Raw genomic sequence first — 25721 nt, forward strand, 5'->3', positions numbered from 1 at the left:
GAGAGAGAGAGATCCGGCCTATATACTACGATGTAGGTATTGCCACTTTACTGTATTGCTCTTGTTATTGCGGTAATATATCATGGGAAAAAGTATTTCGAACGCGCACCGCGAAATATAGGCTTTGCCACCGTACATGTCTTTCAGACAGATTGGCGTTCTGCGGTCCTTTCTACGGAATTCCACCATCGAATCGGCACCGATAAGTCAGCTTTGAAAAAGTGACTCACATAAAACTCGTGTGCTCCTGATAGATTTTTATATTGCGCGGGTTTTCAAACTTGTTATGGGATGTTGCTTTTATGACACGAGCTGCTTATTGGAAGACTTGGATACGACTGCTTCTCACTAAGAGTTACGCAAGTAGAGCTTATATAAAGTCGCTTATTTACCAGCTTTTTTTATGGCCGGGATTATTGCTACGCTCCAGTTATCGCCTAGCAGCCAATAAATATCCGAATTTATTTGAAAACTTGTTAATAATATATATTGCCAACAGTTTTTTATTATTTGCAGCGCTATTGCGTCGGATATTTCGCACTGGATTCCCATCTGAAACTTTTGTTCCCGTCATTACGTGTCGAGTCAGCGACCTAAAAGCTTTTACCAGCAGCAGCGCACGTGACAACTTACGTACATCTGACAAGACACACGTATACATACGAACGTCATTGTCGCCAAGAAAATGTCGCACAGACCAGACGGTCTCAGTATCACACGAAACCGACTATTTACGAATCCTTCTTTCTGTTATTCACTCTTTGTTGGGCGGATAGCTGATTGTTCTGATGCCCCTGCATTACTGAAATCATCATATCATATGCCAGCAGTTGCTCTCTCGGTATATACATCTCCTGGGCTCTTTTCCAGCGCCGAGAATTGCGTTAGCAATTCGGAAACACGACGCTGCTGTGGAGCCACGTCCGGTGTAGGACCCAGCACCATGCGTCATGCCAGCTGTACTATCGTCTACCCATGTGCACGTCGGCAACAAATGCGATCAGCTGTGCGGTTCCCTTTTTTACCAGATGGAAACGACATCACCAGGAAACGAGGAAAATAAAAGTGACGGCACACGTACGTTCGATTTTCTCCCCTATTTTTTATTATCTATTTCAAAAATAGGGCGCACGACGCAAAGCACTGTATTTTTTTTAATAAAAAAAAGTACATCGGCAAATTTCGAATGACAAAACCAAAAAGTAATAGGAACAATGCCGGGTATACATATCAGACGTCTATATATAATAGAGGATCAAATAGAAACTAGAAAAAGAGGCTTTGCATATATACGGAGCCAATGATAAACGATCGACTATTGCGACTGCTGCTCACATGGAAATGCGACGAATACGTTTATATGCTGCTCAGGCATATCACCATAAATTCAACAAAACTGTAAATAGACGTAGACGACCCAAAGTAGAAAAATTGTTCTGCATGCATCCGCCCTGATGGAAAAAAAACAAACGAAAAGAAAAAAAAAACAACCCGTCAATTGAGTTTTATTGACTTGGCTCGAGACGAGCGTTACGTAATCAACTCGAGCGCAAAAGGAACAAAAGAAAACAACAAGACGCCATTGTCGTGTCTCATCTAAATGCAAGTGTCCTCTTCGTCGACACTTTTTCGTGACAATTTCGTCTTCAAATCGTTGCTGGTCTTCAAAAAGTAGAGCTGAGACGGCGTGGAAACGGAACTGCGGCTTTGATGTCGACAGAAACTCTGCTTGCTGGTTCGAGAGGCACGCAGCGCCGGATTCTGCTGTTTGCTGGGACAACACGGGCAGAGGATGTGCAGCCCGTTGACTCGCAGATACTTGAATTTCTTCTTCAACATTTTCCAGACTTTCTTCTTGCAGACGAAAATGATGAAGACAAAGACACCGGTGAAAATGTTGAGCATGTCGAAGATGTACCAGACCAAGTAGGAGCCGCCGACTGCAAACGAGATGACTTCCATCGTCCACGACACGCCCATCAAGATGAACAAACTGAAGATGACACGGATCCTACAAGTGATATGTAGCCCTTATATGAATTGGAATGTCCAGACATTGTTTCCATGTTATGGCAACCAAATACCTTTGTCTGGTTATGTGATTTTGCGACTGTTGGTTCCTGAGGGCCAGAGCCGACTCCTTGCGTGTTTTGCACAGTTGAATGGCCGTCATGACAAAGAAGGAAAGGTTGGCCAGCACGATCACGGCCACAGGTCCGTACAGGTATAAAAAGAGAGACTTCCACTCTGAAAGTCGTAAAAGATAACAAGATGGACGACCACGATGAAAAGACAAGACCGAATAAGGAAATTCTCTTCTTATTCTTTTCATACCATTAAACCAACAAGTTTGTCCTTCGCCGAAAAGCGGTTGAATGACGGAGCTGCTGCCGCGGGACTCGACAATGCCATCCAACACTTGGCCAGTCAACACGATCAGGAAAGGAAATCCCCATCCGACAATAGAGTACGGAATAAAGGAGGCGCCCACTCGGCGATTAAACGGTTTCGGAGTCGATTTTCTATCGAGTGGCGGGGCGCCAAATGCAAACAGAGTTTCAAGAGTCAGAGCAACATCCATCTGATCCAAATCGAATGCGACAAACAAGACGCTAGATATTTATATATAAGAAACCAACCTAAAAGTCCTCCATATGTCGAAGCACATGACGTGAAGCCAGGAGAAGGTGGCCAGGAAGAAAAAGTGCGTCACCACAGCTGCGACATACCGCATCGCATTACACAGCAGACAGAAAAAGTTAGTAAACCGAACCCAAAAAATATACAATCATCATCTCATTTCACCCAATCCGATGCAGGTGTAGCCCGGATCGACTGGTAAATTTGGAACAACCAGCTGGAGCTGGAAAATTCCCAAACAGGCGTAAAGGACAGCCATCGAAGCGACGTAACACATGACGATCAATCCTACGCAATCAGAGTTATACAGTGATATCACGCCCACGATTAATTGAGGGGATATTGTCACGAATAAAAAAAGAGAGCTTTTTTTTTTTATTACCGTGAGCATTGAAAATCTCCGATGCCAGGAAGGCGTAGACGACAAAAGTGAGAAACAAAAAGCCGGAGGAAATGAAGAGCAGATACGGATAGATGGAATGAGCCAATTGATTGGCTTCATTCAAGTTGAAGTACTGGGGGAAACAGCGCAGTCCCTTCATTGCACTCTTTTGATTTTGATCTTGAGACTGGTAAAAGATAAAAAATTGACGGCATTAGTCACGTGTCGCCAGCCAATCAAATAGCTACTAAGTTACTTACAATTCCTGAGACGAAATTGTCGACACAGTATTGATAAGTGGCTCGTTCATCGTAGGGGTAGTCGGGGGCGTACATCTGGCCGCTGCTAAGGACGTTGAATTCGGTCAATTCCAGCAAATTACTCGCCTCGTCGTAGCAATTCATTCCGAATCCGTAGCCGTCGACGATTTTCATCTCTGGATTCAAGTCGAATACTCGGTGGACTGTCTCATTGAAAGGCTCGTCGCTTAATTTGCAGGCCTTGTCGTTGACGTCGACGGCCATCCCCAAGGGACAACATTTGCGGATGCACGGGACATTGTCGCAATCGGCGTGAACGCAATAGCGAGCGGCGTATTGAAATGACGGACCGCTCGCCGACGCTGCCGAACGAGATTGGCTCTGCGGATAAATGCAATAGTCGGCCGCCGGAAGAAATCCTCCTTCTTCTCCGCTTTTCATCGAGAAATCTTCAAACAGTTGGAAGCGATCCGTCGTTCTGGCTACGAATCCATCGGGACATTGTTTCAGCGCGCGCTGGGTCCGCACGCGCTCGTCGTTCAACGACAGTAGAAAAGGATTCTCACTACTGTTGGTATAAGAAGACGAGTAGATTGGGAGCGGATCGACATCATAAAGGACGGATTCATTCTTGCAGAAATCGAGCCCAGGTCTGTACAATTCACCGACACCGCAGCATTGAATTAACGGGAGCTCACCCGTGGCCAGTACGGAAAGGAACTTGTCCTCGTCGAATCCGCTGCTGGAAAGGTTCTGACCCAAAGTGACGCAAGTACACAGGGCCGAGAAGAGTGCGAAAGTTCCACCTAATAACAACGCCATGCTGGGTGACGAAAAAGGCAATTCCCACTTGACGCTGGACGACGACTATAACGCCAAGAGGGCTAATGTGCAGCACACTTTTGGGGACAAGATAGGCCCTACAAGATGAAGAGGTCCAGCGGCATTTCACGCTAGACCGCTTTGTGCCCCAAACTCTTTGTCCGGCCGACACCACGTCATGGAGGAGGAAATCAATTATTCAAGGGCTATGTTACGCGGCTGTCAAAGCCTACCACGAAAAAAATTTGCCTCCTTACATAGGGTGGGAAAAGTCGTTAGGAGAAGACGTCAAGTTCTTAATGATGGGAAAAAGTTGAGAGCTGAAAGCAGCCGAATCAAAGTTGACAACAAATCGATAGCGAATAGAAATGTGTGCCTTCTCATACCTGAGCAAATGACAATCGCTGCACTCTGATCAATTAATTCTACTAGCGCGTGTAGTCAATTTAAACGAAATTCAATCCCACACAAGAGATAACGGTAGTAAGAGACGAGTGCGTTTTGTAGAACGACACGGGACACCTTGTTTCGGGACCAGATCCATTCTCCGACTGAGGCCAGTCGCCGTCGCCAACCCCCTAGAAATAGCCGGTCGCTCTCTCTCTCTGCAAGTGGGACTGCACAGTTGAAGCAATCGCAGAACCTATAGTCAATGTTGGGGCGTCTATATATATATGCCTAAATCCTTTACATAATGCTATCGCAGTTTTGCCAGATTTATGTCGCTCCCTATTTCATATCACAAAAGCTATATTTAACATATTAGATTCAAAAGAGGCTTTCAGAAACGTCGAACTCATCGTGGCGAAATTCAGGCACTAGGAAAAAATTAAAAAATCGATGCAACTCACTGCCGCGTTCACAGGCAGGAAAAATCGTGAAATTTAAGTATTTTTTTAAAAACCTGGGTATAAACAGACGCAAGTGCTGCAATAATAAATGCAACTTAGTCAACATTGTTTAGGTTCCAATAACTTGAAATTTGATGCCGCCTGTACATGCGCTGGCAACGGAGAGAGGGGAAACAAAAATACAAATCGATAAAAACCCAGCTTCTTGGCAAGGAACTCTATCGAGTTTACATGATGATCGATGACGTGACAGCTTTATACTCTACACACAATATGTCGGTGTAAAAATCGCAGTCTATGGCTGATAAATCACCTATACACATAACCAGAGTTGTAGACACATGCTACTGGAGAGAAAAAGAAACGAGTGATGAACGAGTGGTCAATGTTTGCGGTAGTAAATGAAGCAACTTCCTAATTCTTGCTCCAATTTGTTGCCATTAGCGCCGCAAACGCGCAAGTCGAGTCGACATCTGTACAACTTGGTCGTCTGCAGTTGTATAGACCGACTGCTTGGTGGAGATTGTTTAATAATAACTAGAGTGTGTTATTTTGGCAGAAACTCGAGTCAAAAGCATTTACACGGAGTTCGTTTGTATGCCTTGGCTGGACGATGGACTTTTGGGAGCCATCAAGTATATATACGGGCAGAATATACTATAACGTCTTTTCATCTACGGGCACGCGAGGGTACTTTAGTTTAGTTTTAGCAACTTTCTACTTTCGCGAAACGACTTTTTATTTATTTATTTTTTGCCACCGACGGAAGCAACAACAAGATAGATAAAGACGCCAGTCACAGTAACGCCTGTCAAAAAAGTCCAAACGCTGAGCGATCCGGCAGGCGAAACGACACTTGCATCATTCTTGTCACGGACCCGATAAGAAGAAAACGGTGGAAGAAAGAAGAAGAAGAAATGATGAAACCTATTTCGAGACTTTCATCATCAAGATTTGATTAAGTCATTTTGATTATTGCTTGCTGGAACTGCCGCGAGGGTTTCTGCTTCATGTCGAATGAGTCACGTCGACACCGGGCCGGGCAGACACACAAGAGCGCAGTCCTACTAATGAAGAAAAGCAGTCGATTAATCTCGCCACTCAATGAGATTTTAAATGTGTAGTATGTGTGACACACCCCGTCCTGAAACCCGTGTATTACGCCGCAGAATAATCCGGTTAATTCGGTGCCAGCAAACTAATCTATAGACGTTGTTATGCTCGTCCCAGTGAATTTTGTCTAAGGTCATTTGTTCCAAGGATTTGCCGATCCATCCGTACGTACGTAGCAAGATAGACGACAAGAAATGGGTCAAAGCACACATTGATTAAAATGGCATGCGGAGACTCAGATGTTATACGAAGAACTGGGATGTCGACGTATGTACATATAGATAGCATAGTCGAGACCCCATATAATGCAATAGGAAACAACCTAATTCAATCATCGTTTACACAGAGCCAGCCTACAGCAAAAGAGCGGCGAAGTTATCTGCCGGCTATAGAGCTGGCGTATTTTTGGATGCGCACGAAGAACGCATATAGAGTCTACTACGATGCACCACTACCATCTGACATTCAGAGAGGAGTAGAAGAAGGAAAAAACGGATGAGGAGAGTAAAGTCGACTCGTGCAGAGCGTGCATAGGGATAAGCAGAGGGCTTCTTCTTCTTTCATACATGCTGACGTGTATAATGCTGTTATTTCCCTCTCGAATCGAGTGGTAGCTACCAGTAAACAAATTAGTCGATTCACAAGGGGTAAACAAACAAGATTGAAGGAATGAGGGTTGCCTTTTCTCCGTATCACTCCAATTTGCATAATGTAGGAAACCCAACCTGTCCGTTACATAACGACCAAAAAGTAGGGGGTTCAACGCGACTGGTTGACGTTGAATAATGGGCCTTAAAATAACCACTCTGAAACAAGTTTCATCCAACAAATTCAACCATAATGGTCGATACTTGGGGGTTTTCTCGTTACAAATTCCCCTACTACTACGCTACTAGTAGCGTGAGTGTGCTCAGTTGGTCATCATTAGCTCAACATACAACTCGGAAAGTTCATGGCTTACACCAGTTTGGGAAAGAAGAAAAAAAGGTTTCGTGCTCCCCTGTATAGCCCTTAATTGCGGCCTGGGAAAACTCGACGCTAAAGTGCGGCTCTCAGAGAATTGACAACCGCGTGAAATATGGTGCGGGACCTTTCAAAACAACCTGCCGGAATTGACACAGTAATTAAATATTCCGCCTGGGGAGGGGTTTCTTTCGCCGAAAGGAACGCGACCTTCGTCTCCTGCTGGCAGTGTGACACGGTCTCGTCCGTCTCCCGCCCGTCTGGCCCCGATGACGTGTCCGTCTGCGAACCATTGACTGAAAATGACGCTGATGGAAAGAGATTGGCGTAATTGCGTCGTCGTCGCAGCAGCAGCAGCGAGTGATCACATTTGCGGATGCCATCGGGTTTGATTACACACGCCAAAGTAGCGAAAGCAGGAACGACGACAAATTCCACTTATTAAGTTGGTGGTTGCGTCAATACGATCGATTCGATTAAGGCAATGGCTTGGAGCTTTGCCCATCCATAAACGCCGGACACATCAAATGCTCTTTTTCAAATGTCTTCTGGCATAGGTGTCGGAAAAAAGTGAGAAATGGCGGCCAACAGCCGGAAACCGTTGCCAGAATTTAGGTTACACACGTCCGTAGATTGGTTGAAACCTTAATGGAATATTCCGGAGTTGCGCAACCAGCGGCCAAAGTGGGTGAGTATTAAAACTGCAAAAGGCAAACATGTAAAATCGCTTTTCGGCGCTGACACTGTGAGTGAGATGGACGATCTTTTATTGGATCGATCCTTCACCGACAGTGCGGGCGGAATTTCTCGCAATTGCTTGCCCATAGCGTAATAGGCCCGGCGGCGACCCATTTCATATTTAACTTTAAAGGAGGTATCACCAACTTGAGTGAGATCCAATCAACAAGAAACACAGCACGTATATACGTCATAGAAAATCCGAGATAACAAAAGGAATCGTTGTTGTTATTATTAGACATACTCACGGGATTCATCCCGATTTCTCGGAAAACTTTGACACAAAGTCGCTAGAAACTTTAGTTGATATTGTAAATTTACTTCAAAATATTTTAGAATTTGATCGTTTACCCACAGACCAAGTTGTGAGGTACAAAAACAAGCCTGATCTGCAATCGTTACACACACAAAAAAAGTTATTTAATGAACCCGCCTGACTGAATCAACAAAAAAACAGTTCCAGTCAACCGCATGGCTCAGGAATAATCGTATTGCGTACGATCTAACGATTTACAACCAATGCCACCGCAATAGTCAAAAAGAAAGAATAGAGATCAATTTTGTCCTACCTTTGATTCCAGGAAATACGGCCAAGCATCCATCCAGAAATGCTCCATCCATCCGATGAATAATAGTTGAATCCACCAGGCGGGATATAGGAAAACGGGTGTCCTCGTGAATACACCCTACACTCGCATGGGTGAACACGAGGCCATTTCAAGAAAGGGGAAGAGCCGTAACTCGGCCGACATTGGCGGTTGCTTTTTATCTAAATAAATAAAAAAAAAGAAATTAAGTTACGAAAAACGGATCGGGATTATTTCAGTATCAAACAGTTCGTCTCAAAAGTTTGACTATAAAGCTTTCCCGCTCTCAAGATAGAAGTAAAAATCTGTAGGAAACCCGCAGATAATTACTGTTAGACTGAAACCCGCCACAATAACACCCCCGGGACTTTCTTGGAAGCCAAGAGGGAATAAATTCATAGTCCTCAATGTTTTGAAAAAACCTGTGCACAAAGTTCTGAGTGTTTAAGTTCATTCATTAACGAGAACCACCAAGTGTCTTGCTCACATGGATGATGTAGGACAAGAAAACTGCTAGATGCTTGAAATGACACCTTCATCATTTTCTTCCAAGTTTTCTCCTAATTCAACCATGGTGGCATAAGCCTCGTTTCTGACAAGAAAAACAGAGCTCTTTGTCTGTGTCTGCCTCTGCCAGCTTTGCACACTACATAATGATTCACACTTGGGTTTAATCAAGACAAAAATACCTGCCAAAATAGTAGAATGTCCTTTATGAAGTGCACAAACTATTCTCTTGAGGGTTTTATCTGTGATTTATAGAATTTTCTAGAGCACTCTAAAAAGTTAATGAAATATTCGTTTCACATGTCGACTTCAAAATCGTAGACTGTAATCTGGGATGGTTCGGTATTGCATTTGCCAGATTGCAAAAATGAGTTTTTTATTGTTGAGTTTTTGATTAAATTTGTCTTACAAAACCAAATATTCAATAAAATGATTGGGTAAAATAAATATTAAAATTATAAATTAATAAAAACTAAATAAATCGAATATTAAATCAAATAATACGATAAAACTAGAAATTGGCAAAACTAGATTTGCAACGCTAGTTGATAGCAATCAAAAGCTAGAAACACAATAAATAAAAATGCAATAAACTCGCGCTTTATTTTTCTGTGCAACTCATTTTCGCTCCTTGCTCTTATAGACCTATCCGTTTATTAAATTGTTCACGTTTGCGAAACGATTAAATATCGAATAAAAATTATTCGTGGTCAGGCATCTCAATGCAATTTTTGTTGGTTTGGCCGGCGGGAATAGGGAGTAGTACTGTCTACGTGATTCTGCAGCACGCATTCTCAAATAGACGTTTGCTGTAAGAAGGATCGATCCTCGTTTTCTTGCTGCCCGTTGTCGTACTTCATACAGTTTGGACAAAGGCGATCGAATTTCTGCAAGGACGGATGCTTCTTCATGAGAAGGGACCAGACGCTGGGCTTGCAGACAAAGACGAAGAAGACGAAAACGGCCGTTAATATGTTGAGTATGTCAGTCGGAATCCAGAGATAGGCGGAGCCACCGACGGCGAAGGAAATCACTTCGGTGATCCAACAGACTCCCATCAGAATAAACAGGACAAAGATGGCCCGGAATCTGCGAAAGTTTGTGCGGAGTCGGTTAGAAAAAATGGGCCATCATATCAACGATGAAATATATAGTAGTAGTGCCAAACTTTTGCTTGCTGTGGAACAAATTAGCCTCATCTTTGCGAGTCGTCCCAACTCTGGTTCTGCACAGAGCAGTCGCCGTCATAATAAAGAATAATATATTGGCCAGGATCAGGAGAGCCATGGGACCGTAGAGGAACGTATAAAAGGAGCCAGGAGCTGTATAATAACAAAAGAGAGCCCGTTATATGAGGATAATAAGCCTGCTGGATATAGCAAAGGGCCATTATTCATATTGTGCCAGCGTGAGTAGTAGTATCTTTTCTAAATAAGCTCTTACTGTGGAACCAACACTTGAGTATTCCGAATTCCGGCTGGTAAATGTGTTTGGACAGTCCTTTGACATTGTCGGCTACCTGGCCGAAAACGACAATGACTGTGGGAACTGACCAAGCGTACAGCGAATAATAAGCGAATCGACGGTCCAATTTGCGAGTCCTCCTAGGCAAACGATGGTCGCTAAGATTCAAACCAGAAAAAAAAAATTAGCGAATTAAAGTCATCCGGTTAAGAAATAATGTACTATACTTGAAGGTCCACCAAATGTCGAAACTCAGGACATTGAGCCACGTGAAAGTGGCCAGAAATGCAAAATGCACAGTCACGGCTGAAATAGAAAAAAGACGTAAACATTTCAAACAAATTCCATGGCTGTTGGAATTGAATGTGCGCATACCTAATCCGACGCAAATACCGTCAGAGAGATGATGACTGAGCTGGATGGTCCCCAGACCGACGTACATGACGGTCATGGAAGCAACGTGACACATGACTGTCACTCCTATTCAAACAAGCAATACAGAAATTCCCGAGCTGTGTGTATACATATTGATTCGAATTACCGTGAGTGTTGCGCAATTCCGGCAGCAGGGCGTGAACGACGAAGGTCGCAATCAGAAACAGGGAAGACACAAACAAGAAATAAGGATAAATGGATTGAATGACCGAATTCTCCTCGCTTTCTTCCGCTTGCGGAGGGAAACACATCAATGCTTGCAATTCCTGCAAATAGAAATAATCGGATCATGACGTCACATCCGACAGCCCCCCCAAAGGTTTAATAGCATATCATTATAAAACATGTCCTTACTACACCATCTTCGCTGACGATGAAATTGTCGATGCAGTAATCGTCGTGATATTCGCCGAGTGCCGGCGTGTGGATCCTGCCATTGGGGAGGATGTAAAACTCATCATCACTTTCGACGGATGGCCGGAGTGAATAGGCCCCGTTCTGGCAATCGACAAAGACTCCATCGCTGACGATTGGGGAGGAGGAGGTCCCGAAATGGGACGCGTTGAGGGCGGCTCCACTTTCATCGTGAAACGGGATCTCGAACGGCGCCGAATTGACTTGGCAAATTCTTTCGTCTCCGTTGAGAGCCATTCCGTTTGGGCAGCATTTGCGGACGCATCCCGTCCGGTTGTTGACGACGCACGGGTCGGGAATGCAAAATCGGGCGACAAATAATCCCGCAGTTAAATTCGTACTGGCTCCTTCCCGGTTGATGATTCTGTCGACGCAAAATTCGCCAAACTTGAGCGCCTTGCCTTCAACAGTTTTCATCGATCCGTTTTTGAATAGTTGGAAGTCAGGCGAGCTCCTGGCGATCTGTCCGTTCGGACAAAAAGTGAAGTTGGCCAAAGATAGGAGAAAGGCGCTAGGAGCCACCGGGTGGACAACACGGCCGTCGTTGTCGTTGTAGAATGGAGGCACGTCCTGGAACGACGTCGCCAATAAGTGCACTTCCGCCAAATAGCTCTCCCATTCCAGGCAGCGATCGAATCCGGCGTTGTAAAACTGGCCGATATCGCAGCATTTCGTCAAAGGGATCAGCTGCTGCTCCTCCTCCTGATGGTCACGCTTGATGGGGTCATCGCTTCCGGCGGCACAAAAGGTGATCCTCAAGGTTACACACAGTGCTGCGATTGCGTAGTACGCCAGCAGTTGATGTTGTCTCATTTTCTGCGCACTTTCCAAAAAGGCGTGGTTGACTCCGGAGCAGCAAACAACAAACAAACCACCGCACCAAAGTTAATTTCCACCGGAACACGTCAACTATTTTGTGAATGCGCCAATGTCTTGTCGAGAGACGAGCGCTTCCTTCTTGTTTTCCCGAGCGAATGTCTGAAATAGAAAATTTGATTAATCACGAAAACACACAACCTGGGCAACAACAACAAATAAGAAACACACACACATTCACTTGCTCTGAAATGGATGGGAGTCGGTCTAAATATTTGAAAAGATTGAGAGACGCCCGAATTATGTGAGATGTTACGTGACAGCTGCTCACTCTTCGAGTGAGAGGAGCCCTGTGAGCAGCAAAGAAGAGAAGCAATAAAGAAGCTTTTATCTCTGCTAGCACTTTACCCTGGGGGGAATACGTGAAACCGGACCTAATGTTTAATAAAATAAATGTCATTTTCGAAAATTTATTTAGCCATCTCCCCCTTTGAAATCCATAGATAGGGAAACATGTTTCTTACTTAAAGAAAAAAGGGAGTGTCCAAAAACACTAACAATAATATTCTAAGAAATATTATTACTACGTACCTGTATGGTCAAACAGACAATTTCTGTGGAATTCTGGTCGTGGTGTCCCGGCACTCTGCTCCTCTCAGACCTCTGCTGGCTGAGTATTGTTTTCTCTCCAAACAGCTCACTGGTTGCACACCGTCTGATTTATCTCGTTGGCCAATTTGTTTTTCAGTCTTGCTCCACACACACACACACCAAAAAAACCCTGGAAAAACTCTCTCTCTCTCTCTCTCTTTTTACCCTTCACCGCTCCGCCCGGTACGTACAGCGCTAGCTGCGGCTAAAAGAAGTGTCCCGGTCTATACCTTTTTTGTGCCTCCGCCATTTCTTTTTTCACCTCGTTTTTCTTTTTTTAAGCATCGAGGCCAGGGTTTTTCTTTTTTTAAAAAAAAGGAAAAGAAAAAAAGGAAATAAAGAAATATATGGTACCTTCTGACGGGCGGAGAATGCTAAGAATACCCACTCCGCTGAAAAACATGACAAAAGATCGGCGCGATCCAATCGAAAAAACCGTAAATATACACACGAAACTTGGCTCGGCCAGCTGTTCAGTGTAAACAGCACAACTGCGAAGCAACAACTCTTAACCCTCACACACACAACTAAGTGGACGTCAATAAACAAATTTTGTTGAACGCACTCGCGTCGTTTCGCCGAAATTATAAACTCGACGCAAACCAAAACAAAAGAGTCTCGCCGCGTTGAAAGATGAAACTTTTGCAAGGCGAATTGTTTACAAATTACACAAAAAGACGTGTGTGTGTGTGTGTGTGTATTCTATTCAAATGGTAATGTGGAACACTGAAACAACGCGCACGGAGAACAAATGGCATGCGATGAATTTTTCATTTTGACTGATGATGGGAAAACTGAGGGAAAACAATCAGCAGGGCGAAAGCGAAACAACGAAACATTCTGACACAAATCCAGCAAACAAATAATATGTACAGCTATCGGCTTAACATGATCAAAATATACGTATAGGGTGTGAATGTGGTCTGGATACACTTAAGACATTGATGCGTGACTTATTAAATTATAGACGACATTGATATTTGTCTTTTGTTTTTTTGTTTTGTTTTTGGCAACAGGAAAGTGCGGATCAAAATGCTTTGCACTTTGATCGAATGTGAGTCTGTCCATCTCATGTCTCTCATCCCAGGCTACAATTAACAGCAATTAGCGTGAATTGAATTGAAGCCTGAATTCCTCTATAGCGTTCCTATTTTCAGGCCATTCTGATGGATTCGTGGTCGATCATCATCTCATCGCCGGAATCGACTTGAGTCGAGTCACGTAACTGCGTCGACTGAGTCGGGGCATCCATTCGGATTTTCTTCTTGGAATCTGCGTCCAGCTGATGGCCACCGCCACCGCCACCGCCGCCCAGATTATTCAACGATTTCGTGTGCGACACTTCTTTGATGGTGCTGCGGGTGGTGGTGCCCTGTCGGGTGTTGGAGCGGGTCATGTACGACGGGCAGCAGCCGTCCAGCCGCTTCAGACACGGGCACTTGAGTTTCAGCAACTTCCACACGTTCGGCTTGCAAACGAAAATGACGAAGATGAAGACGCCCGTCAGAATGTTGAGGATGTCGGTCGGGATCCAAATGTAAGCCGAGCCTCCGACGGCGAATGAGATCACTTCCATCATCCACGACACGCCCATCAGGATGAAGAGACTGAAAATCACACGGAACCTATACGGAACCAGAAAAAGAAAAAGTCATAAGACATATCAGTCATTATTATATTTAACCCTATACTATACTTTTGCTTGGCGTGTGCACTGTTGACAGCGAAAGCGGCGTCGACGCTGGCCCGGTAGAGGAGAACGGCCGTCATGACAAAGAAGACGATATTGCTCAGAATCAAAACGGCAATGGGGCCATACAGGTAGACCAAGAAAGCTTCTTTCTCTGTTAAACAAGAAGAAATGAATTAAATCAATTTGGTTTTGAATTGATCAAAAAGAAAAAAGGGACTCACCGAAAAACCAACACTTGACTTCGCCAAATCCAGGGGTGACGATGTGTTGCGGGAGGTTTTTCAAATGATCGAGAACTTGGCCGACGAGGACGATAATAAAGGGAACACCCCAAGCGTAAATCGAGTAAAAGATGATGCGGCGACCCAAATGCTGGCGCCCGTGTCTGGAATTACGTGGCCGCAAGTCACTGTACACGTGAATCAAATAGAAAGCACACGAAAACAATTAATCGTCGTCATTCATCCGTGCATCACTAATCTGATTAATAGCCGAAAAGAAAAGAAGTATGAGCTGTGATGCAGCCAAGCGCAAGCCAGCAGTAAAAAAAGATGTAAGACAGCTGTTGCGCATTCACTTGTGGTGAGTGACAAATCAATTACACGTCAAGTTTTTTTAAATAATCATAATCGTGTGGTCTGGGGAGAGGTGTCGCAACTTTCTCAAATGTCTCAGAGTCCCGCTTTTAGATTTTAATAATCCGGCAGGTGTTGTGTGTGGCAGCCTCAGCACTCACCAGCTCGAAATTAAGCTTTTATTCGGACCCGAGTCTTCATCTGAATTTTCCTTTGCGCAATCATCATCATCGGTGATGGGGGACGATGAAGCGGAGCTCGTCGTTTGATTGGCGAGCGTTTGCATCCAGAAAGCCACGGCCACCGCTTTGGCGTTGGTCGAAGAGTTCAACGGACTTGACAATCGTACGTGGGAGAATCGAGTCACAGGGAATATAATAGGGAAAGATACAGTAAAGTAATATAAGACGTCAACCAAATATATGAAATAATAGAACACATTTAAAGAAAAAGTGATCAAATAATATTAGAGAACGTTTGAATAGGGAAACTATCAAGCGTGTGATTTCGCAACGCATAGATTACGATCTGAGAGAGATATGGGGGATTTCGTCATTATCTCCCGAGAAGAAAACAAAACGAACGAAAAAACAAAAAAAACAGAACCGAATGAGTGTGTTGTGTGCATGACGTAAGCGGAAAATACGCAGGCAATGCCGCAGGCCTATTGGCAAATCGCTTCAATCGTCCCATCCAAAACATAACTAAAAGCATAGATGGCACGTTTGTTTGCGGTTATAACGTACCTGAAAGTCCACCAAATGTCGAAACTCATGACGTTCAGCCAGGTGAATGTTGAAAGAAATGTAAAATGAACAATCACGGCTGCATAATATACCGGAAGAAAACAAATTATTGAAAGAACTTTTATCAGAAAACCAGTCGGGATTACCTAATCCGACGCAGACACCGTCCGGCAACTGGGGACCCAATTGGATAACGCATAAACCAATGTACATGACGGCTAGCGATGCAACGTGACACATAATTGTCACACCTAAACGACAACACGATTAATTAATGCGTTAAGTTGACAAAAGGTATAAAAACGCATAATGAAAAATGAAGTACCGTGAATGTTTCTTATCTCGGGAATCATGGCGTACACGACGAACGTGGCAGTCAGAAAAAGTGACGAGAGAAAGAGGAAATAAGGGAACACCTTCAACACCAGTTGGTTATCTGCCGACTCTTCCGGTTGCGGAGGAAAACACAAAAGTGCTTGTCGGTACTATAATATCAAGAAGACAATCAACATCTCGTCCGTTTGGCTTTTCTCTTTTCCACAAAACTGATTTAGTGTTTAAATAAGATAATAATAACGAAACTTACAATGCCTTCTTCGCTGGAAAAGTCGTCAATGCAATAATCCCGGGTGTACCTGTCGTTTTCAGGATAATAGGGAAGGTAAATCTGGCCGTCGGGCAGAACGTAAAATTCATCTTCGGGATTGGTATTGGGCGAGAGGGGAAACATGCCGTGTTGACATTTCGGAACGTCTCCTTGGCGGATGAGGTACGACGACGGGTTGGGCGTGACGACGTGACCCGTCACGTTGCGGAATTCCAGGGCGAACGGCTCGTTGTACGTTTGACACAATTGCGTCGTAGTGTTGAGCGCCATCCCCAACGGGCAGCACTTGCGGATGCAGTTGGTTTGATTGCAAGGATCGCTGGCGCAGTGGCGAACGGCGAATTCGGCCGCATCAACTTCTCCCGAAGAAATTTGGTTGAGGCAGAATGAATTGGCTGGAAGCCGCTCCCCCGATGATGAGATCACGGCCGATCCGTCCGTGTACAAGCGGAAGTCTCTGGTGCTCTGGCTGGCGTAACCGGACGTGCAAGTCGACAGATTAAAAGTCAACGAGAATCGGGCCGAACCGGCGACGACAGATTCGTTGGTCCTAGCCGAGTACACCGGTGGCGGCCAGTTGAAATTCATTTCTCCATTCAGGGTGCAGGTGTCGAATCCCAGCGAGTAGAACTCGTTCTCACTGGCGCAGCATTTGGTCAGAGGAATCTGCCAGTCCAATTGCGGATCCGGTTTGGAAAGTAGATTTTGCCCGTCGTTGAAATGGGCCACACAGAGTAACGTAACGATGGCAACCAACCATTTGATCGCCATCATCATAATGTCGCAAGTTTAAACAAGATACTAACACAAGAGTTTCAACTCTTTTGAAAAATTGATGCACGACTGAGACGACGTTCCCAGTTTGGGTTCCCACGCGGAACTGAACTGTAAGAAGAAGAGCCCGGAGGAATCGAGTGGCGGATCGCCTCTGGGCCTGTGTTGAGACTTTCTTTTCTTCTTCTTAACTCGTCTAGTTGATTTTCTCTTCGATGGTGCGCCAAGGCTAACGGCATACGACGACGATAAGGTAGTAACCTTTACTTTTGCCTTGAAGGCAAACCGCACTATGAACGCGTTTTTCAGATGAGCTTTGAAAATGTTGGCGAGCCGGGAGAGACGCGACGGGGCGTTGATTGGGCAACAAAAACGAAACTAGCGTACTATGTAACGACTTACGATAGAGTTTTTGGGGTTGTCACGCGGTCGGATAACTTGTGGATGCAGATTGCAACACCACCGCCGTGATACGACTGCGTATCGCGAGAGGGCCTATAGTAAAAAACAATTTTTTTTCTTCTGATTTCCCTTTTAACGTGCAGCAGCAGCAGCTCGCGCGTGTATAGTAAACCGCCCCACTCGCAGTTCGACTTTCGACTGACGAAACATTAGGGACCAACGGCCCTTTATTATCAGTTGCCATTCTCCTTGTCCCCTTTTTTCTACTTGCTCGGACATTACTTATCCACCGTTTCCCTTTTTATTTCTTTTGATTGTTTTCTCAACTCACCTTAACACTCATGTCCACCATAGCGCGACGATCGGTTTTATTTCTTCAGTGTCATTTGATTATTGGGTGTGACAGTAAAATGGCCGAACGCTCCCAATGATTAGTCCATCCATCTCATCCGCTTGTATAGTATTGATTGCTGTTTAACTCCGCGGGCCAGATGGACTGCCGTTTCTTGTACGGTACGAAGATCGGATTCGATCAGGTTTTCATTTGTCACAATGTCACTACATTATATAATAATATAAAAGGGGCAAACCAATAGGCATTATTCGCAGACTCAAACGCGATAGATTGCCAATCTCTGGCGCAAATATAGATGAGCAGTTGGTCACGGTGTATATCTATCTATCTATCTAGAGTTCTCCAAATATTTCGGCTTTGCTCTTCGTCATTTTGTTTATTTCTTTCGGGAATGAAAAACACGTGTATCGGGCATCCTTGCTAAACCTGAAAATAGTCCGTGAGACAAGCCAACTGTTGGTCTATACACGACCTAGACGCTCAGACTCTCTTTCACGTGTATACATTTATCTATCGAGGCAGCAGGAGCAGCAACTCGTGGACTACGCCATAACAAGAAACCGGCTTTGAAGCAACTGTCTCTATACACCAACAAATCTAAATTAACTAAACAATTTGACGATGGCCAGTCGACGGCACCCGTTTCCATTTCACGGTTTATCAAATTTCGACCCCCAGTCAGTTTTAAATGCTTTCAAGTTTGGGCCGACCGCCATCACCGATGGATTAAAAAAGTCCCTATAAAATGTTATACTACGTATATTTTCCATACGAGCTAGGCAATCAATTACAAACGTCAAGTCGTTGGCACCCTCGCCGATCCCGGGTACAACCTAAATGAAAGTTGTGTCTTATTTGTTTGACTGATCGTTATTGACAGACTGAACGGAAATGAAACGTGTTGGCGGTGGGCCATGTAGCAAAAAGGCACTCTCGTTGTGACACATACGCCGCATATAAGTGTTGTTGTGTTGACTTCTAATATAACGTAACGTCCGATACCGGCCGCCATTCGGGGCACAAGTCGACCGCGATAAAAGCCCCGTGCAAGAGCGATAAAAGCAACCGAGCGATCAAAGGAGAAAATGAAAAAGATGACACATTAAAAAGGCTTCAATGTCCCGCATTATTTGCCAACCAACTTTTATGAGAGTGGGCGGGACTTGTCCATCGTTTCCGTCGTCTATACGGCACACCCAACGCCGTTCGATTCGTCAGCTCGATCCTTTATAGGACAGTCGAAGCGCGAGGAGGGGGGAAAAAAAAGTTAAGAAATCGATGCAACAACAAGTGCTAGGCTATGCATTAAATTGAATAACTTCAACTTGAGACCTAGAACAGGAACAGTAACGTTTCCGCCCTTGTATGCACACTGCAAGATATACAACAGACTTCTCTTTTTAAGTGCTGATAAGATAATAACTGTAGTTGACGACGTGGCAAACACAATTTACCCATGGGACGTTTATTATAATTTAAGTGAATATCGGTCCAGTCCCGTGCTGTACCAGGATCGATAGTACCGTCCGTCCAAGTCGACCCCCTGATTAATGACCAACTTAACCAACTCTGATACAATTGTCCTTGGCGACATCCACAACGAACCACGCCAAGCTCAATTAAGCGCTTAATGAAAGGAAACGTACCAATACAGTTTGGCTGCAAATCATCAATTGCCTTTGGCTAAAGTAATAAAATCAATCACCCACAAACAATTGTCAGAGGAGACGATAATTTAGTCTAAAGAATATAACCTATTGAAAGATTGGAGCAATCCTACAGGTGTAGAATCTGCTCAAGGCGAACTCTGATCCCAATAAAATCAAATTTAATAGGAGGTTCATAATCAGGGATATAAAATTTCCAGCATCGTCTATTGAACTACAACAGCAATGTGCAATCAATAGCGATAGAGACTGTATAGCAACATTTACTTCCTGATTATCATCCAACCCGATAGGAAACATCACAACTGGGGCTCGGCGATTCAAATCATAATATATATCGATTTCATTTAATACAATGCGGCTGAGTTTTTAAGAGAATCAAAATCAATGAATGATCCTTAAAAGAGTGGTTAGTAGTGCTGAGCCCATTCGTTTTCGGTCAGGTACGAGTCGACAACTTCTTTCATGGAGAAATTTGGAATCAATTGGTCTTTGGTCAATTTAACTCGCGTCACAGGGTCAAAATGTCCAACTCGCTGCGTAAAAACAAATCTTTTGGCTAAAATCTACTAGGCAATTTTGAATTCACTTACCTGCAAATGTTCTTCGATGTCTTTCCTATCGTAGGTTATTCCTGAAGGAGTGATGACTGGATCTCTCATGATCTCGAAAGAGATTTTGCCACACAAATAGTCTGGAACTTCACGTTTCTAACCGACGCAATTACAAAGACAATTTCTTAATGGTATAAGACGTACTGAAACACACAGTTGAATAATTTATAGTACCATTCTTCGGTCATCGACGGTTGCGAAAAGGTCATTCAATTCAGCCAGGTAGCGATCCTTCGATTTTAATCAAGTATTATTAGTCTACTAACGAAACAAGAAAAATGTTACTCTAGATATGCTCACGGTGACGTTCTCTATGTTCGAAATTTCGTTTTCCACTGAACTGTATTCTTTGTCTTGACTAACCAAATCGATTTGTCGATCTCGATCCTCTCGAATGAGCCTATTTATATACATCTATCATAATAAAATCCAAGTTTCAAATGAATCATAATTTTTTCAAAGTGGAGTGGAAAAAGAGAATGTTATTAACAGACTACCTGTAGTTCGATTTCTTGTGAAATTCTTTTCTCTTCCTGCTTTGTAAAATGATGCTTCTTTGCCAGTCTTAATTGACTGGTAATATCATCCCCAAAATTAAGTTTCTGGTCCATCGAAAGATCACGGGCTAATAACAAGCAAATTTCAATAATCAGACTTTATGTGTTCAAAATTTATGTTAAGTTAGGGAAATGAGTACCCCTTTGAAGATGTTTTATTGCTTCCTCGTAGCATTCTTTTTCCATTAAAGCTTGGCCCAGAAAAAAATGCCCTAAACATAATAACAATATATAGCATTTTCAGAGAGTATTTTTAAGAATTTATAATAAAAACCTTTCACCCAAGTGTTGTCTAACTCTAAAGCACTTTTGCAATCTTGCACTACTGCATCCCAACGGCCAAGCTTGAGAGAGCAGAGAGCTCTATTAGTGTAGTATTGTGGAACAGAACCATTTTTAAGCTAAAGAAAACAATTACAATTACTTTGATTTACGCGTTGCAAAACAAAATAATTGATGCTTAATTTAATTAAAGAAATTTACAATGGCTTTGGAATAGCATGAAATTGCTTCATCGAAACGTCGAGCTAAAAACAACTTATTCCCCTGATCTTTGTGTTCTCTGTCACTCATTTTCTTCTCAAAAAAAGAAACTATTGGGTGCTGTAGGATCGAGAAAGAATTTAAAAAAGCAACACTATCACATAAAATAGATACGAAAACGTAATTGCTCAATTCCAATTAACGTCAGATATTCTGACACTAAGGCGGAAAACAACAAAAACGCTTTTAATAAATAAACTATAAAATGCGGATGAAAGTAAAGTAAAGTGCGGATTGTGGAAAGACCTTTTCACCGCCATCTACCATCCAATAAAAATAGATTTTAATCTATGATGAATACGCGCAGTAGATGCCATAACGATTCCTATCTAATTTGAAAGTTAGGATAAGAAAATTAATTAGAGCTGTTAAAGCAGATAATTTATTGAAATAAGCAAAAGAAAAGGTTATTAGGTTATACATCCGACCTGGGTACACGCGCGTACACTTTTGACTGCGCACTGCTGGGCTTTAACCGAGAGAACAGTAGGCGATCCGCAGTGGTTATTCTGGTTATTTATTTACTTATTTAAACGCGTGACCATCTCAGGAGTTAAAACTTCGAAGTGTGAGACCAACTGGTCGAGTCAACGTGGTTTTATGGATTACGATATTAATGATAGACGTCACTTTTTTAGACCGTTTGGGTTCCGGCTGTATATTGCTTGTTTGCAAATGTATTTTCTTTTACTCGGATTTTGGGTTTCCTGTTAGTGGTACAGTAAGTTTCCTTATCACACGGGCTTTCATTCCGATTTGAAATAGTAACTGGAAAAACAGTCAAAGGGAAATGACGGACGAGGTTACGTTCCGTTCCCAGCACAAGATTTTACGATGGAGTTTTTTGTGCCTCAACGTGTTAATCCTGGTAAACATATTATTATATTACAATGTAATTATAGATTTGTTAAATATTAACAGTTATATTATTCCAACGTGAGTTTACTAAGACTTCATCTAAATATGGTTGAAATTATCGAATTAAATGTTGCGTTTGGAGAACTGGGTTTGTTATTGCTTTTCATAAAATATGATACTGACATATTCTTTGAAATGCAGTTGAGCGGTATTGCACTAATCTCCTTGTCGGCGTCGTCACTTGTACAACGTCAAGAATTTAAAAAAGGATCAGATGACAAACAGAAATATTTGGCGGAAGACGACAAATATATGGTTACACTTATGAACATCGTGGTTGCAATTGCCGTCAGCGTTCTACTCATATTTCTTAGCCTATTCGGGTTGCGTGGTGCCTTTGGCGAGAAAAAATGTCTGATCTCTTGCGTAAGCTCGTGTTTGTATTAAAACAAAACAAAAAGATTTGAGAGTAATTTGCTTTTTCCTTTGACTCAATGGAATATTTCGCTACGATGAATGATTGCATCGCACTGTTCGCCTTCCAGTACCTGGTTTTCGTATTACTAAATCTTGGATTCGTAATTGTGGGAGGAATAATGGTTCTTCGCTTTTCCAAAATAACCGAAAATTCTCTGAAGGAAAACATTTCTAATTATCACCACAATAAAACTTCAAAAATGCGTGTGGATATCATCCGAAGCAAGCTAAATTGCTGCGGAATTCACGCCTTTTACAATTTGACCTATCTCCAAGCTGAAAAAGAAACCGTGACAACTTCATGCTGTGTACCTGAACATAGAGAAGCTTGTCACGAAATGCTAAAAGGACAAACAATCCAATTATGGAAATGGGAAGAAATCAGTCAGAAAATCTATACCGAGGTTTGTTGTTAACAATCTAAAAATTCGTTGTCACTTTTTATTTATTTGTTTTTTTTTTTTCTATCTCTCTCGTTTCTTAGGGATGTCTGTCCGAAATCACCAAACTGAGTGAGCCAATATCCGAATATATTTTATCATTTTTTGTCGTTTTTGCAGTTTTTGATTTAGCTGGATTGTTGTTGTCGGTGGCGATGTGTTGTGGCGTTTAAAAATTATGTTTAGATTTTCCGTACATTTTCGATTCTACAATATCGCAGAAATTGTCTAGAATGCATATATCTTAAATTTATTAAACGCTTCGCAATCTAAAAATAATTGATTAATTTCCTTATTTCAGCACTATTTATATATATGATAGAATCAGCGTTAAATGCTGACTGAACATTATTCCACGTGTTACTCTGCTTGACTGGCAGAATTCAACTTCTTCAATCAGTGTTAAAAAAATATTTAAAAGCAACATAAATAACCGATCTTGCACTCTGTTTCACCTTGGCTTTCAAGCGCAATACTTCTCAAAAATATGCAATCTTCGGTTTGGTCGCTCACCGAAATTTTAAATAACCTTGAATTGAAAAACATTTCATCACACTTAATCACAAGATTATCACTGATGACTGATTGTAGTTGATGCAACACATACCTTGTCTCCCAGCTGGATGAATTGGGCATGGAACGGAACAGATTCCCTACCACTTCGTCGCATCTACAATCAATGTTCACCGATGAAATGGTAAATGAACAGTGACATCCATCACCATTTAAAGTTGTAGGAAACTGTTTCATCTGAGAAGTAAGAGGGCAGGAAACGTTGCTAGGAATTGAACATCATAATAATACCAGTATTTTATGTCACTTTAAAGACCGACAGGTAGGCCTACTAACGTTGTGTGGGAAGTCCTAAATTGTGTAAATTTTAGGTTAACAGACAGCTCCTCCTTGTTATCCCCTTTGAAGACAATTGCAATAGTCACTAGCTTTTTGACAGGGATATGGCAAAAGAATAATCTATGTAATGCAGAACATTTTTTAAATAGTGCAACAAATAAAGAAAAATTCAATAAAAAAAAAATTATTTGAATTACGGAAATATTGCAGCGCAAGGACTTTCAATATTCAGGCATCCTCCGCCGTTAAATGCATCCGTAAGACAAAGATTCTGTTTACCAAAAATAGAAATTTCGGATCCACACTTGAAAATCCCTAATCTTTCCGTTTCAAAATCAAATAGCCCACGAACAACAGCTAAGCATGGTTGTAATTGCTGTTTAGAGATATTGTGCCAAGGCTTATCCTCCACCAACTAAAAAGACAAAAATCATCAAGCTGTAAATTGTTATTGTTAGTATTAACATGTACTAAAACAGACCTGACCGCCGAAGTATTTACTTTTACCATACCCAGGGCAGAAACTGGTCCGAATCGGAAACGAGGTGGGTCCATGCACATTCAAGTAGGGAAATAAAAGAGACCAGAATTTAAAACTCAAATTTTCAAATTCTTCAACAGGGTGACACTCGTACACCCAGCCAGGTGCAAAAATAGCAGCAGAAAGCCTTTCCTGCCTTACAACTGAAAGGGCTGCATTCGTATTGAATCCTCCACCACCAAAGCAATTACGACCGAAGACATCAATACCGACAAAGACATCAAAGATTCTGTCTCCAGCCATTAAGGCTGAATTCTTTAAATTTTCAGGCTTCCATACATAATTCAGGAAGATACCATCGCATGCATCGAAAAAATCCCTGTGCGAAGTCACAAAAAGAAAAGTAATCTGATTGGTCATAAAAGAAGAATCTGGGCATGATTTATACTTATTATTTTCATTTAGTTCATTCTGCCAATCGAGTTTTCCTTCTTTCGTAACACTATCATACCAGATTATTTTACCGCAATTTCCGGCAAAAACGAGTTCTTGTTTCAGACGACGGAGAAAGTATATCACATTATCTATTGATACTTCCTCCAACGGATTTTCAATGTTGATAAGCCAACCGTCAAAATTATGATATAGTGTTAATTGAGTTAGAGAACTAACAAAGTCATCAACTGAATCTTTAGAAGAAAAGATTTGCTTACAGGTAGCAGCCCCCTCATCCCATTCTGTAATTATAGTACCTGATAGCCAATGAAGAAGGTAATCATAAATAAATAAAGGGAAAGAAAAAAAAAAAATAAAAGAACCTAAAATAGGCACTCCATGAACATGTGCTCCATGTATCCAGCAAGGTGGTGGAATTGTAATGAAGTGGTGGCTAAAATAGACAAAAATGTCAATAATACTCCATTGGATGAAGTTATATGCTTCCTGGTTTGAACATCCGTCAATCAGACTAGAAGCAAAATAAGTATATGTGAAATAATGGTACCGTAAGTCATAATAAAATTGTAGTGATTGCACAGACCTGTCATCAAGATAACCCCCTTATTTTCAACAACAATTTCAAAGTAAATATGAAATTACATGAAGTAGGAAAACTTGACAAGTTTTTATCATATTACCCTTCATATCGTGACAGACGAGAGTTTTTGGAACATTTTTAATAAGACAGTCCTGAAAAATTCCACCTGATTCACAAGCTGCAAAACATTTTTCACGAAACTCGAGTTTCGCATGAGAAGTTGCGATCTTCCAAGATTTTAACTCTTCTAACGAATGAATCGGAACTGACATGGACATGTTCTAAAATTCTAATTCTTCTTATGTAAAAAAAAAAACACCTGTCGTGTGGGGTTGTTGTTGTTGTTGCTAGTACCTAACCTAAACCTACTTCGCTTGCACGTCTGATAGCAGCCGATGGGG

At 42.4% G+C, this 25721-nt stretch overlaps 6 protein-coding genes across 10 annotated transcripts; 1 reads left to right on the forward strand and 5 right to left on the reverse strand.

Moving 5' to 3' along the window:
• Nucleotides 1-1129: 1129 nt before the first annotated feature.
• LOC124333537 (probable G-protein coupled receptor Mth-like 3) lies at nucleotides 1130-8141 on the reverse strand. The gene is made up of 7 exons (XM_046788974.1): nucleotides 3283-8141; nucleotides 3023-3209; nucleotides 2806-2928; nucleotides 2640-2718; nucleotides 2335-2522; nucleotides 2085-2247; nucleotides 1130-2011 (listed from the first exon to the last, which is right to left on the reverse strand). The coding sequence occupies exons 1-7, from the start codon at nucleotides 4102-4104 to the stop codon at nucleotides 1597-1599; spliced, it is 1977 nt and encodes a 658-aa protein (XP_046644930.1). The 5' UTR covers nucleotides 4105-8141; the 3' UTR covers nucleotides 1130-1596.
• A 1464-nt stretch (nucleotides 8142-9605) lies between these two features.
• LOC124333824 (G-protein coupled receptor Mth2-like) lies at nucleotides 9606-12916 on the reverse strand. Of its 2 annotated transcripts, none has more exons than XM_046788998.1 (8): nucleotides 12584-12916; nucleotides 11117-12426; nucleotides 10869-11028; nucleotides 10703-10807; nucleotides 10555-10633; nucleotides 10307-10491; nucleotides 10032-10185; nucleotides 9606-9952 (listed from the first exon to the last, which is right to left on the reverse strand). In XM_046788998.1, the coding sequence occupies exons 2-8, from the start codon at nucleotides 11987-11989 to the stop codon at nucleotides 9658-9660; spliced, it is 1851 nt and encodes a 616-aa protein (XP_046644954.1). In that variant the 5' UTR covers nucleotides 11990-12426; nucleotides 12584-12916; the 3' UTR covers nucleotides 9606-9657. The 2 variants fall into 2 exon arrangements, with proteins under 2 accessions (XP_046644954.1, XP_046644955.1); XM_046788999.1 differs by having other exon boundaries at nucleotides 10307-10485; nucleotides 12584-12910.
• Nucleotides 12917-13322: 406 nt separating this feature from the next.
• Nucleotides 13323-19561, reverse strand: LOC124333259 (G-protein coupled receptor Mth2-like). Of its 2 annotated transcripts, XM_046788951.1 has the most exons (8): nucleotides 16244-19561; nucleotides 15983-16142; nucleotides 15804-15908; nucleotides 15658-15736; nucleotides 15073-15246; nucleotides 14558-14745; nucleotides 14340-14487; nucleotides 13323-14268 (listed from the first exon to the last, which is right to left on the reverse strand). In XM_046788951.1, the coding sequence occupies exons 1-8, from the start codon at nucleotides 17039-17041 to the stop codon at nucleotides 13797-13799; spliced, it is 2124 nt and encodes a 707-aa protein (XP_046644907.1). In that variant the 5' UTR covers nucleotides 17042-19561; the 3' UTR covers nucleotides 13323-13796. The 2 variants fall into 2 exon arrangements, with proteins under 2 accessions (XP_046644907.1, XP_046644908.1); XM_046788952.1 differs by lacking the exon at nucleotides 15073-15246.
• Nucleotides 19562-19774: 213 nt separating this feature from the next.
• Nucleotides 19775-21872, reverse strand: LOC124336426 (E3 ubiquitin-protein ligase CHIP-like). Of its 2 annotated transcripts, none has more exons than XM_046790244.1 (8): nucleotides 21423-21872; nucleotides 20908-21034; nucleotides 20774-20845; nucleotides 20574-20701; nucleotides 20377-20490; nucleotides 20251-20307; nucleotides 20056-20172; nucleotides 19775-19998 (listed from the first exon to the last, which is right to left on the reverse strand). In XM_046790244.1, exons 1-8 carry the CDS (start codon nucleotides 21441-21443, stop codon nucleotides 19873-19875), a joined length of 762 nt encoding a protein of 253 aa, XP_046646200.1. In that variant the 5' UTR covers nucleotides 21444-21872; the 3' UTR covers nucleotides 19775-19872. The 2 variants fall into 2 exon arrangements, with proteins under 2 accessions (XP_046646200.1, XP_046646192.1); XM_046790236.1 differs by lacking the exon at nucleotides 21423-21872 and adding an exon at nucleotides 21117-21375.
• On the forward strand, nucleotides 21865-23154 carry LOC124336647 (CD82 antigen-like). Its single transcript, XM_046790438.1, has 4 exons — nucleotides 21865-22044; nucleotides 22236-22460; nucleotides 22580-22915; nucleotides 22996-23154. Exons 1-4 carry the CDS (start codon nucleotides 21967-21969, stop codon nucleotides 23122-23124), a joined length of 768 nt encoding a protein of 255 aa, XP_046646394.1. The 5' UTR covers nucleotides 21865-21966; the 3' UTR covers nucleotides 23125-23154.
• Nucleotides 23155-23185: 31 nt separating this feature from the next.
• Nucleotides 23186-25721, reverse strand: LOC124334054 (cytosolic endo-beta-N-acetylglucosaminidase 2-like). Of its 2 annotated transcripts, XM_046789019.1 has the most exons (9): nucleotides 25421-25720; nucleotides 25324-25342; nucleotides 25103-25251; nucleotides 24733-25036; nucleotides 24285-24663; nucleotides 24001-24218; nucleotides 23801-23923; nucleotides 23559-23729; nucleotides 23186-23480 (listed from the first exon to the last, which is right to left on the reverse strand). In XM_046789019.1, the coding sequence occupies exons 1-9, from the start codon at nucleotides 25596-25598 to the stop codon at nucleotides 23366-23368; spliced, it is 1656 nt and encodes a 551-aa protein (XP_046644975.1). In that variant the 5' UTR covers nucleotides 25599-25720; the 3' UTR covers nucleotides 23186-23365. The 2 variants fall into 2 exon arrangements, with proteins under 2 accessions (XP_046644975.1, XP_046644974.1); XM_046789018.1 differs by having other exon boundaries at nucleotides 24285-25036; nucleotides 25421-25721.

This window comes from Daphnia pulicaria, chromosome 1, assembly GCF_021234035.1.
Source record: "Daphnia pulicaria isolate SC F1-1A chromosome 1, SC_F0-13Bv2, whole genome shotgun sequence".
Lineage (NCBI taxonomy): Eukaryota > Metazoa > Arthropoda > Branchiopoda > Diplostraca > Daphniidae > Daphnia > Daphnia pulicaria.

What these genes read in the sequence shown, in the direction of transcription:
- LOC124333537 (XM_046788974.1), bottom strand. Translation starts at nt 4,104, where the DNA reads ATGGCGTTGTTATTAGGTGGAACTTTCGCACTCTTCTCGGCCCTGTGT. An exon ending in ACAATTTCGTCTCAGGAATT is followed by an intron (nt 3,210 to 3,282) that starts GTAAGTAACTTA and finishes ATCTTTTACCAG; the next exon opens with TCTCAAGATCAAAATCAAAA. An exon ending in ACAAACTTGTTGGTTTAATG is followed by an intron (nt 2,248 to 2,334) that starts GTATGAAAAGAA and finishes TACGACTTTCAG; the next exon opens with AGTGGAAGTCTCTCTTTTTA.
- LOC124333824 (XM_046788998.1), bottom strand. Translation starts at nt 11,989, where the DNA reads ATGAGACAACATCAACTGCTGGCGTACTACGCAATCGCAGCACTGTGT. An exon ending in ACTCAAGTGTTGGTTCCACA is followed by an intron (nt 10,186 to 10,306) that starts GTAAGAGCTTAT and finishes GTTATTATACAG; the next exon opens with CTCCTGGCTCCTTTTATACG. An exon ending in TTGTTCCACAGCAAGCAAAA is followed by an intron (nt 9,953 to 10,031) that starts GTTTGGCACTAC and finishes AAACTTTCGCAG; the next exon opens with ATTCCGGGCCATCTTTGTCC.
- LOC124333259 (XM_046788951.1), bottom strand. Translation starts at nt 17,041, where the DNA reads ATGATGATGGCGATCAAATGGTTGGTTGCCATCGTTACGTTACTCTGT. An exon ending in TTTCCAGCGAAGAAGGCATT is followed by an intron (nt 16,143 to 16,243) that starts GTAAGTTTCGTT and finishes TTGATATTATAG; the next exon opens with TACCGACAAGCACTTTTGTG. An exon ending in AGTGCACACGCCAAGCAAAA is followed by an intron (nt 14,269 to 14,339) that starts GTATAGTATAGG and finishes GGTTCCGTATAG; the next exon opens with GTTCCGTGTGATTTTCAGTC.
- LOC124336426 (XM_046790236.1), bottom strand. Translation starts at nt 21,206, where the DNA reads ATGAGTGACAGAGAACACAAAGATCAGGGGAATAAGTTGTTTTTAGCT. An exon ending in AGACAACACTTGGGTGAAAG is followed by an intron (nt 20,846 to 20,907) that starts GTTTTTATTATA and finishes TATTATGTTTAG; the next exon opens with GGCATTTTTTTCTGGGCCAA. An exon ending in ACATCGAAGAACATTTGCAG is followed by an intron (nt 19,999 to 20,055) that starts GTAAGTGAATTC and finishes GTTTTTACGCAG; the next exon opens with CGAGTTGGACATTTTGACCC.
- LOC124336647 (XM_046790438.1), top strand. Translation starts at nt 21,967, where the DNA reads ATGACGGACGAGGTTACGTTCCGTTCCCAGCACAAGATTTTACGATGG. An exon ending in GCCTCAACGTGTTAATCCTG is followed by an intron (nt 22,045 to 22,235) that starts GTAAACATATTA and finishes TTTGAAATGCAG; the next exon opens with TTGAGCGGTATTGCACTAAT. An exon ending in AAAAATGTCTGATCTCTTGC is followed by an intron (nt 22,461 to 22,579) that starts GTAAGCTCGTGT and finishes TTCGCCTTCCAG; the next exon opens with TACCTGGTTTTCGTATTACT.
- LOC124334054 (XM_046789018.1), bottom strand. Translation starts at nt 25,598, where the DNA reads ATGTCCATGTCAGTTCCGATTCATTCGTTAGAAGAGTTAAAATCTTGG. An exon ending in GTAAATACTTCGGCGGTCAG is followed by an intron (nt 24,219 to 24,284) that starts GTCTGTTTTAGT and finishes TTGTCTTTTTAG; the next exon opens with TTGGTGGAGGATAAGCCTTG. An exon ending in TCATCCAGCTGGGAGACAAG is followed by an intron (nt 23,481 to 23,558) that starts GTATGTGTTGCA and finishes TTTCAATTCAAG; the next exon opens with GTTATTTAAAATTTCGGTGA.